General features: G+C 31.2%; 1 protein-coding gene across 1 annotated transcript; it reads right to left on the bottom strand.

Moving 5' to 3' along the window:
• Window positions 1-6,773: 6,773 nt before the first annotated feature.
• LOC143049372 (uncharacterized) lies at window positions 6,774-11,211 on the bottom strand. Its single transcript, XM_076223033.1, has 3 exons — window positions 10,718-11,211; window positions 9,101-9,248; window positions 6,774-7,781 (listed from the first exon to the last, which is right to left on the bottom strand). The coding sequence occupies exons 1-3, from the start codon at window positions 11,069-11,071 to the stop codon at window positions 7,465-7,467; spliced, it is 819 nt and encodes a 272-aa protein (XP_076079148.1). The 5' UTR covers window positions 11,072-11,211; the 3' UTR covers window positions 6,774-7,464.
• Between the last annotated feature and the right edge of the window lie 1,149 nt (window positions 11,212-12,360).

The raw sequence follows: 12,360 nt of genomic DNA, 5'->3' as shown, positions 1-12,360 counted from the left end.
CAGTATGATATTGTTCTATTTTATGCCATTACGATATATTTCTATTATGAATAACAAAATACGTTGAACCACAAACGTCAAAATCATTCAATCTCGTAGTAAAATTAACTAATTGTGGATTCTTATAAATTCTACATATAAATTTTTTACTATTTTAAATCTCGGGTCTATTTCTGAAATTTATTCTTACAGACTTTTGATTTTTTTAACACTGTATTCTAACATTGCCTATGTAAATTTTAAAATTGTTTGTAGGCACATTGAACGACAAATCTATGTGACGTATAAATTGTCTGACGTCAAACACACAAATCAATGAATGTGTTTTTAGATAGATGTTTTTGTGTTCTGTTAAATTGTTCCTTTTAAAATTGTTGTACGATGTTGACTGATGTACCCATATTTTGACTATTTTATTTATTGTGTCTGTTTAGTTAACACAACAATGTAAATATAACGGAATTTGATGAGACTGTCATCAAAGTGAGAGGGTTAGCGCTGGAAAACCAGGTTTAATCACCCATTTTCTACATTCGAAAATCCCTGTACCAAGTCAGGAATATGACAGTTCTTGTCCATTTGTTTTTGATGCGTTTTTTATTTGATTTGGCCATGTGATTATGGACTTTCCGAATTGATTTTCCTCTAAGTTCAGTATTTTTGTGATTTTACTTTTTGACACATTTCCGATTTTAATTCTCAATTCTATGAATTATCTCGCACTGAACCCTGAGTAAAAACTATTCAATCAACCAATCGTTGATTTGTTTTTCGTTTCATTTTTTTTAACTAGACAAAGATGATTTGTTTAACCTGTACAATTACAATCCGCGGACACACCAACTATAGTCTGTTTGCATAGTCGAGTACTTGAAGAGCACATCAATAATCACTTGTAACAAGACAACGTGCGACTGCGCCAATGAATGACATATCAGCTGTACAGCAATCTCTTTGATATAAGATATTACTGGACCAGGTAAACTGCTGTTTACACAACAGATTAGACAAACGACATATTCTGTAAATCTGTATATCAGATTTAAACAACCCTGAAGTAAAAATTATCTATACACATTTAAAGCAAAGAGTTTGGACATTTTTTGGAAGAAAGCGAAAAAAAATGTGTTTAACAGTTTGTTTCAAATAATAATTTATGGTATTGACAATTTATCATAATTGTGGTCTCGGACCTAAGAGTTGAAATCTGTAAATATATAATATGTACTTTGGCAACTTCTCTAAATGATTTGATGGTGTCCATTTGTCAAATAGCATGGAACTAAAGGATTTAAACTTTCATTTTATAGAATTTCTGGAAAAATGCCCAATTTTGGCATTTTATGGTCAAAATAGGCTTTTTATAGCTTTTTCAATATTGATGCATAAATGGCATCCTGACTTTCTATCTGACAGGTTTTCATGTGTCAATATTTGTGTTTCCATGCCTTTATTTAGTTCTTTTACTTATTTATGAACTCAGAATCTACAGAAAAGACGATTATCTAAGACAAAATGTGCAAAATGTGTTGTATAAATGACCCTTGTCTAACGCCCTGTTTCGATGAAGTCAAAAGTGGGAAGCTTGGTACATAAAATTTGAAGTCCATAATAAATACTTCACTAAATTTGTATCAAAAGCACTTTACAATGTCTATTGTACCTGTTCCATTTCACACAATATCTCTCTTTTCTTTTGTAGGATAGCAAGTGGTTTAAATATAAGCCTTTTGTTGAGTATAAATTGCATGCAAGTTTTTCCCTAAAAAGTCAAAAATCTTTGTATCAGACCATACTGTTTGTAGGAAAAGTTAATTGCAAGTCTTTTTGTGCTCAGATTTGTTGTATCATGTCACATGAGTATAGAAATGATAAAAAAGACGCACATTTTTATTTCTTATAGCCTCAATATGCATTTTTTTTAATGTAAATATGTGGCACGGCCTCAATTGACCCTAATGTTTTTCCAGTCTTACTTGGCCTAAGAACCTTTTAAGCTAATATCATATGTTATTTGTAACTTTTCTTTCCATTTAAATTACTTTCAATACAATGGGAAGGATTATTTATAACCAAAAAACTTCACAAATTTAAAATTGCTGGAAATGATTACATCTTTATGTAACCCCCCTCCCTTCATTGACAAACCTCATATTTTAGGCACAGGCTCATGTACATTTGACTTTTGAATAATTATGCCAAGTCTGATAAATCAAATGAGTATTCTAACATGACGTCCTTCAAACGCTTTGAGTACACACCCGTGGTAAAATATGAATATATTGGTTGGGCTGTTCTGATTGTACTTCCACGTCATATGATTGTTTATGGATGGAGTACACGACGTCATAGAATGATAACGTAATAGTTTAAGCATTTTTCGGGAAAATACACGCTTCTGATACCGAAAATCATCACCAGAATGAAACGTAAACAAACAATACTAAAATGTGGTATAAGCCCTTTTTTATATACATAGAAGATATATAAGTAAATTATCATTAAAATTCATCCAAATCTATCTAAATATATTATTGTAAATAGTTTGAGCATGTCACTAAATCTGTTTGCTCCGTTCTTTACCGCCAATCTTAAAGTGGGTTAATTTATGGGAACGGCAAATATTTGCCTCCATCTAGTGCGCTTTGAACCAAAACAATTGCTATATTTGTCTTATCAGAATCGAAATAATTCATGGGGGCTTGAATATATCTAAATTTTACCACGGGTTGTCCCTTTATGCCGATATTTTACCCCTCGCTATCGCTCAGGGTAAAATATTTGTCATAAAGGGCCAACCCGTGGTAAAATAACGATATATTCAAGCCCCCATGAATTATTTCTTAACTCTATTGCTATTAGTACATGATAAGTTATATATTAAGGCATTTAAAAAGTATTTTTTTGCAATATTTTAATTTTTAAATTTTACACGCAAAGATTAGTATAGAACTTAACTTATTGTCTATAATATACATCCTATTGTCATGAAACTTTGTAAGCAGTGTTATAATGCATTAAGCTTTGGTCATACCAAGTTGTTTTTAAGATTTGTCAACTCTTTCTATCCTATTAGATCCGAGACCACAATTGTCGTCCCTTGATTGTCGTTGTTCACAAGTGTTGACAGTGGGTTACTTGCCATGAATTTTTATACCCTTCCAAATTTATTTCTCCATGTTTAATGCCTCAAATTGCATTAAGGGAAAAGCGGGGCGGGGGGGGGGGGGTGATATGACACTGTAAAATAATTTGGGTCCAGAATTTTAAAGGAAAGTAGTGATTTGGTCCAGCTGAAAAAGGTTTAAAATTAGCAATCAAAAGCTGTCAAAAGATTTCAAGACGCCCTAAACATAAAATTGTCCATATTATGAGTTAGAGCCGATGAAGTTTTCTATAATTTTGATATATTTTGTCCAAAAAGTAGTACAACACACTGTAATAGTTTCTTTGAGAAAGCACAGGTGAGATTTTTTTTATTTTCATTTATGTTCTTAAAGAAATGCACTACGAAATTATTGTGGTCTCGGACCTAATGGTGTAAAATTATTTGAGTTAATCGGGGTTTTTCATCCATGTATGTTAGTTATATTGATTAAGGGATTAAAGGGTCTGTAAGACTAAAAGAATGATCGCGTTTTAAATGTGTATAACTAGTCGGAGATGTCAAAAAATTAGATCATAAAAATACTGAACTCCGAGAAAAATTCTAAGCAAAAAGTACTTAATCAAATAGAACAAATACAGAACTTTATCGTCCTTAGACAAATCATTAAAATCAACATTATATTCAATAGCTTCGGTATATAAACAAACGCGCAAAATTGCATATAAAGAGCATGATAATATTACACGTTTTTCGTCTTCTATGTTAATACTACACTTAAAACACACTCTTTCATCTACATTTTTTTCATACTGGCCTGTTTCAACTCTCAACGGAGCTACTCCGCATCTAAATTTAGCAAAAGCACTTCTATATCTATACGATACATTTTTAAATGAATATAACATGTATAATTCACTTCCATAACTGTCTTTATACAATTTATAATAATCCTAAAACATCATTTTTTCTCTTATTAAGAGCATTACTGTAACACCATTTAAATATTCCATAATCTAATCTACTGTGCACAGTATGGTTCATCTAGCCCAGTGTCGAAAAACACAAGTCCACTGCTTAACACTTGGAAGTCCCCAGCCGATTATCCATTGATTTGCATCGCTCGGTGTATATTTCCCCACATCATCCATAAATGTCATGATAGTTTCTGGACAGCATTAATACATGAAAAATCTCTGGTGCCCAAAACTGCTGCACAATAACTTATTACTGGCCAGACTAGGATAACAAATATTTTAGTAAATGAACTGTACAGGAAACCTTCATGGGCCTTACTCTTTACAATAAACAAACTTTATACCCTGCTAACTGACTTGGCTAAAGCTTTAGCCATAACATCATAATTCAAAAATTCAGTTAATAGTAAACCAAGATATTGATAGCTTTGTATAATATATATCTGCTTATTATTAAAACAAAATAGCGTTCTTGTCTGCTGTACAGACGAATTTCTAAAATGTACAATTTCTCGTGATAAACATTTAATAACTTAATTTCACACCGTATATTTAAAAAATCTAAGAGTAATTGCAAATTGCTTTCATTCTGTGCAATCAGTACAATGTCATCTGCATATAACAAAATGCCAATTTTTTCATGTTTTTCACCATCAATATAAATACCAAAATCTGATGCGTTAATATCTGTAACTAAGCTGTCAATAAAAATATTGAACAATTTCCTTCTCAAATAGACATTGTGACAATTCAAACCCGATTTCAACATTAAAAACAAAAACTTTAACATCCGCTTTTTTATTATTCATTTTATATTTCCTGTTCTGTTTGTTAAATTGGAACTGATCATAAAAGTCTACCGCAAATTAATCAAACTACACCAATAAAGAAACCAGAGCATGAGATAATTACAGACTTAAGAATAGGTAAATAATGAAGTAATCGCATATTTATTGCATTAGGAGTCCCATATCTGTCTCATGACAACCAATAATAAAACATGATACTTGACAAAATGTATGTAGGGGAAAACAAATCGATATTCAAGGAAATACTTTAAAGAATCTGACCGTAAAAAAATCGTGCCATGAAAAAATACAAACAACGGATAGCCGATGACAAAATAGACTCATTCTCTTTCTTAACGGTCAGCACTGTGATTTTATCGATATGATACTGTTTACCTCGGACAATGTTTTTCTTTTGACGGGAATAAGAATATAATTGCATATAAGCTTTTCTCCTACAATCTACAAACAAAATTAACTCAATATGTGTATAGTTTACAAGCACAGTACAACGTATCAAGCATATTCCCGTTCCCGTTGTGTGTGTCCTCTTCAAATTGCAGTACCCAAGAAGTGTCAATTACTTTTGCACAATCTCTTGATTAAACGTATTTAATAATTTTTGTTTCCATTAAATCACAATTTGCTTGAATTCCTACAGTGAAAGTACATTAAGATTTATATAAAGTGTACACTATTTCGTTTGTAGATTTATTTCTTACACTTTCTTTATGCAACTATATAAAAAAACACATATGGCCTCAAATTTCAGGTTCATCTGACGAAAGATTTTGGACACTTTTAAACACTTATGTGTCTATTGTTTTAATCAATTAGTTAATGTGAAAGTTTTTAACTGATTTAGTAAATAAAAATGCTCCTATTTAGGCTAAAATATGAAAAATCTATCAAATATGCCAAAATTGGCACTTTTCAGATGTTTTTAGTCAAAAATGAAAGTGGCCGCATCCGTGTTCATCCTCAATCTTCATATATGTTATGTATTATCATCAAATACATCTTACATTTCAATATTAAGAATGAACACAAATGCGGCCACTTTCATTTAAGACGGAAACCGTCTAAAAATTAACTAATAGGATAAAATTGTGAAGATTTCAGTAATTTAGCATGACCTAATGGATGCTAGTACCCGATATATGTGAATTGTATTGTCAAAAACAGCCCACATTTATGTAGTATAAGCATTCCACTTTTCAATAAATAACTAACAGTTTACATTTTAACAATTTTGTAAAACTGCTATTTTATGGGCTAAATATGGGTCTTCCTGAACCTACTCCTTTAGTTTTACAAGGCAAATACTTAACAGATGTACATGTATAGAAATTTTGCTTCATATTAATAGACTATAACAAATCATATGAGAGTGGACCATATGTTTTGATATTGATCCGTAATTTACCAAGCGAGGCATATATGAACTAATTTTATTGTATGAATCTATTGTGGATGAAAGTCGTTGAAAGAACATATATAATCCACATTTTATTTAGAGTTTATAAGATTTTACGAGATTATAAAATGAAATAAACATAAATATGAAATAACAAATGTTGTGATTCATTTTCATTTGACATACGTGAAAAAGTCGATAATAAAGTAAGCCAAACACATATTAAAACCTACACACATTTTTGTTTCAAACATACACTTTACAAAGTACAAGGTACGATAAGGCCCGTTTATGGCCCCCTTATTTTGTCATTTTTCCAATTTTGTTGTGAAAAGCTACTTATCACGCTAAAATATTCGCTAATATTTGAAATTTGTTTAAAGGAATTTTAAAATCCAGCAAACAGTTTTATGTATGTATTGTCGATACGTTTAATAACAGCCACACACAAAAAAGAAAGGTGGAAAAATTTAGTGGTTGTTGGTATTCTTTTTTTTTTCATTTAGTGTACATTATATAACAGATATTAGTGCTGATACATTGTAGACAGAGTTCATGGTTAATCAATAGGCTCATTCTATATCATAGTTATGATAGTCAAACGACCCTATATGTATCTATTGTTGAATTCAGCAATTACAACTCCCATATTTAGTATCATTGCTTATCATATTCTACCAATCACTGTCCCTGTACTATGAACATCTGTAAACTTCATTGAAACCTTAAAATAGAATTTCAGAAAAAAAAACATGGACGGAATACGATTATCCAAGATGACAAGAATCACATGTGCTGGCCTATTAAAAGAAAGTGATGATATATTTCAACAAGACAAACAAGTAAGTTATGTTCGTAGGTTCAGAATCACTAATCTGCAATACATAACATCATAACATTACGTCCAAAACATTTGATAATGGATTCTGTTCTATAATACAAAGTAAAGATGACACATGGCACCGTCTCAACAAGTCCATTTTAGTAGGCTTTCCTAAATTGTATAGAAATTTGTTTAAGGTAAGTATTAAGTATTTGAGGGTTCGGAGCAATGGCAATAAATTGTATCAAAATACACACTCTCGTCAATAACCGGAGAGGATCACTAAAGTTTACTTCAGTTTTGAAACGTGGTCTATTGGACTATAATTTGAGCGACAAATAGTTTCACACATATCATACCTTTTCATAAACAAACATTATGTGTTCATCCGCTACTCCTTTAGGACATTTAGTTTCACAGCTCTGTCCTGGAATCAATGAAAATCCGCTCGAATTAAATGACGTGGATACCCAACACTCTCCCCAGAATTCTATTCCGAAATATTTGTAGTTTGAGTTATGGGCAAGATTTGCACATGCATCAATAGTGAGACGTAAATTGTACCAATCTATAGTAGACCTAAGACTTAACAACAATGTTGGTAAAGGATTTTGATTTCCCACAGCACTGAAGCATCCAACAGGTTGGTAGTCAAATGTAGCCATTGTAACTAAGAAATAAATGCAAACGTATTAGAGTAACATTATAAAAAAATATCAGCACATGGATTGAGCACTCTATCTGTTTGTTTACATTTTTAAAATTTCATTTTGAAATCTCAAGTTTCTTTCATTGACGAATTTGCCTATAACCACTTCATTCGATTTGATTGGTTGTTTGATTGATGTTTAATGCCTCTTTCAACATACTTCATTTGAACTGTGGTGACTAATTGTTGCGTTGCCAATAACACCACATCTCCTAATTTTTATATTGTTAAAATACTGTTATCTAACGAAATATTCAAAGTTAACCTATATACATCAAACCAGAGTTCGAATTAAGAATTTGAGCAAGTATGACAAGTATCCAGTTTTTCTCCTCTTTTTACTGTATTCAACAAGTGAACTAGTCAGTCGGGCTATCCCCTTTGGCACATGCCCTATTTACATTTGTAAAATATTTTGTCTCGTTGATACAAATCAGATCATGTTAGTTTATTATATATACTTTTTAATACTTAAGAATTGAAAGCTTCTTTTTGTAACTTCATTGGGGTGTAAAAGCGTTGACCGAAGTACATTTTGTATAAAGCGCTTCCGGCGTACAAAAAGAAGCATTCAATTCTAATAATTACATTTTTAGCTAGGATCATGAAATACGAATTTTATCATTTTTGTTATTTGATTCACCTGTGCACTTTATTGTGGAACTTCGTGTTATCATGAATGATAAGTTGTATTGTGTAATGCAATTACTTAAGGAATAACACGTGATGTGCAGTTAGCCAATCATAAAAACGTATTATAATGAAATTTACATCAAATGTCATTATAAAAAAAATATTGACCTATTATAATATTGTAATTTTTAAAACAATATCGACTAACCCCTAATCAATGCTTCATCTTATGAATAGGAGTGAAGGTATTGTTATTTTGTAAGGTGTTATTACGACTGGCGAAGTAACACACTTTTAGAGTTATGTGGTGTTTACCTTTTATAAAATACCATGTATTTTTCTATTTATTTTTCTATAAACTATAGACCAATACTGATTGAAACGATGGTTTGAAATTTAAACTAGTGCATTTTATTATAATAACATAAACGGTACCTATTTTTCTGCATCAGATGCAAATTTTGACAATCAATGTATCTGCAATGTCTCATGTTGTATTGTATGTAATTTGTACTTCATCTGCAAATTTGACAGCAGACAGTTTTTTATATCATTAAGATGTGAATACATCTGTACAGATTGTCAACCCGATGAATATTTTGTTAATATGATTGGATTTAATTCATGTATTTCAACAAACAACTTACATTTTGACTGCATGCAGTTGGTACACCCATCAGTTGGTACACACACTACGGAAACTACACATTGGTACGGTGCACTAAGTCCGTACGGATTTGGTTCACACACTAGATCATCTGCACATGTATGTCCAGCACACCTACCCAATATTTTCTATAATACATACAATACCTGATGGAAAAGGCTGTTAAACTTTAAACAATAGCTAGTGGTTACACAACAAAATATAATGAAAGGAACAGTTATATAAAGTTGAAACTATCATGAACAAAGTTTAACTATGACAGCTTACAACCCCATGTTTCTGTGTAATTGGTTTTGTCAAGTGCATGTAGTGATTCAGTGTCATATTCCTTTTTTGTTCATAGTACTGTAGATGGAAGATACTTCATGTCAATTTTAAAGTTTGTTGTACCTCACAATAACTTAAAAACGTCAATTAAACAAATAATATGGTAAAACGAAAACAATTGCATTTTTCCTAATTCATATGTACTGCAATTCGGTCTGACACTATTCATCAAATGTGATTTTGCTGCCGCCAAATTGGTTCAATGTTGTTATAATACGCAAATAAACATATTCACTTGCAAACATTCAGCATTTTCAACATAACAAAATGCCTTTACAAAGACAGGAATATGAAAGTTGTTATCCACTCGTTTGATGTTTGACTTTGTGTGCTTTTGATTTTCCCGTTTTGGATTTTCCTCGGATTTCGGAATTTTTGTTATTTTTATTTTTTTTTTTGCAATTTAACAAATTGACCTCATTGAACCCGTTTTCATGTTACATCAATTTAACACATTATGTAAAGATTCGTTGCGTATGCTTTTGTCGTGTTCAGCCTTTAACAGGGAAAACATGTCAACATTAGAAGTGAAACAAAGGGCAACTATTTTATTTACTAATTCGATACACACACGAAATCATTCTTGTACAGGTTTAAACGACAGTTATTTTCTAACCAATAACAAACATAGAGTAATCCAATTGTACAAGGTCACATATCGATTTATATTTATGTTATTGCCTATATCGTGTAAAATGACCGTCGGCAGTCTTCGGAGGCCATATCGATAGTTAATTGGATGTCGTCTAGACTAAAATGCGATTGAAATACACACGAAATTATGATATATATAGTATCGAGTACTTCCATTGTTAACTATTTATTTCAGACTAACTATAATTTGGATACACGTTTAAGTATGTTAAAAATCCAATAAAAGTACTAGAATTTGAGTCAAATCGGTAAATATAACTTTTACAGTTTTGCCCCTTTATATCACATGTATCTTTACCACGCCTCTACAATTTAATGACAACGTAATAAATTATCTTTGTTTTCTTTTGTAAATTAACCAACAGCGTCAAGAACCACTATAAACCAACATATTTTCGCGGACACCTTATTTCGCGTTTAACCGTTTCTTTTCGATTTTGCGGCTATTTATATTCGCGATGTTCTCATGCTATTGATGGGATGGATTTATATAATAAAAGATAGAAGTTTCACATATTAGCGACGATTTATATTCGCGTTCTATTTCTACTCGCAGAAAGTCGCAAAAATAAAATGCTCGCGAAAATAAGTTGGTTTAACACTATGTTTACCCTACCTCGTCAATGCCATCAATACTATAATACTGTGTGGAATCTTTTGATGCTATCAGGGAATCTGGTTGTGTATTGTGGTCCTCACTATTTAGTTGACAATCAGACGTGTCTGTGTTGTAGTTTACAGATTTACATTTCCGTTGTTCGAGACATCTTATTAAACAAAAAGTTTTGTCAGGTTGAATATTGGTTTCATATACACAGTTTTGCAAAATTGTATCTCTTAATGACAGTTGCAGTAATGGTAAATATACGATTTCACAGTTTGCTGCAAATTCAGCAGTACTTATTGAATCTAGAAAGAGAAAACAATACAGAATTATATTCATGTTTGAATTGAACTGCTTATAATCCATTTTACGTTACTTTTAACAGTTTTGAATTCTGTAATGTTCGGTTTGGTACTATATATCTCACAGTAAGACGTATCATTCTCCGATGAGTGAGTGTTTAAACTTGTAAAAACTCCTAATACTATTCCTAAAAATAACTTGCATTGTACGTTACAAGCTCCTAACCAGTGATTGTCTAATAGTTATACTTATACGTTATTTTATCATCTATGGACTATTTTTAAATAGTTTTATTTTAATTGCAATATTTAGCTAATGCATTAAGGGAAGAGATAGATCAATTTTATCATTGTCAAAGTACAGCCTTTGGCATTAAATTTCCATTAGGAAATCAAACATTATGCTCTCAGCAAGATATTTTAATATTTGTATTATTGAATTGAATAGCAAGTAGACAAAAGTGTATTGTTTTTGAAGCACTAGATGCAGCATGCCAAGTTGATAAATCACAAAAAGAGTGATCTAGTATTCGACTTTTCAACTGTAACCAACTATTCAATAAGTTATGTATTGTCTATGAAAAATAATCGAAATAGTACAGTGAAATAATGTTTCCGACTAAGAGTTCAGAACATAATTACACGTTCATCAATTTATATTACACAGCCTCTTGGGACAACCCACATCAGACAATATAAGATTCAAAATATTATGAGACCACTTTATGATTAAAGCGTTTACATCATTCTAAATGTAAAATCACTCAAATCAAGTTAACCTACATAATTTATTAACCGATATATTGTGCTGCATTCAAGTCATTTAGCTGATGTTACCCTTGTGAACTTGAACTCCATTAGCAGTGGTCTTGACGCAATGTTAGTAATATATAATTAAAGCAAGATACATATATGTATCATTTGTAAAGCTCTAGTTCACTGTGAAGCTATATATAGTTAGACATGTTGTCCATGAATCCAACAAATATGAGGTAAAGGACATGTGTTAATTACATGTAAGTAAATGAGACAATAACACAATTAAAAATTAAGACAGAGACATATAGAGCACATCTGACAGTTTCATCAAAACACTAGTGTTCCTGCAGTCTGCATCAAATAAAAATATATTTATAGAAACATTCAAAGATTTGCCCTCGAAATGTGACGTTAGCGTCTTTCTTTTTGTTTTAATTTACACATTTCACATGTAATGCAGATCTAAAGCAAAATTTAGATATTAATGTTTGTAATAACAAATCTATGTATTGTGAAAATCCCTAACTCAACGTATTAATACCAGTATATCAAGTATGATTTGTTGGGTGTCATAATGGATGACCACAACTGTAT

The sequence above is a fragment of the Mytilus galloprovincialis genome, chromosome 10 (assembly GCF_965363235.1).
Source record: "Mytilus galloprovincialis chromosome 10, xbMytGall1.hap1.1, whole genome shotgun sequence".
In the NCBI taxonomy this organism is placed as follows: Eukaryota; Metazoa; Mollusca; class Bivalvia; order Mytilida; family Mytilidae; genus Mytilus; species Mytilus galloprovincialis.
This window is presented reverse-complemented; position numbering and strand designations above follow the sequence as displayed.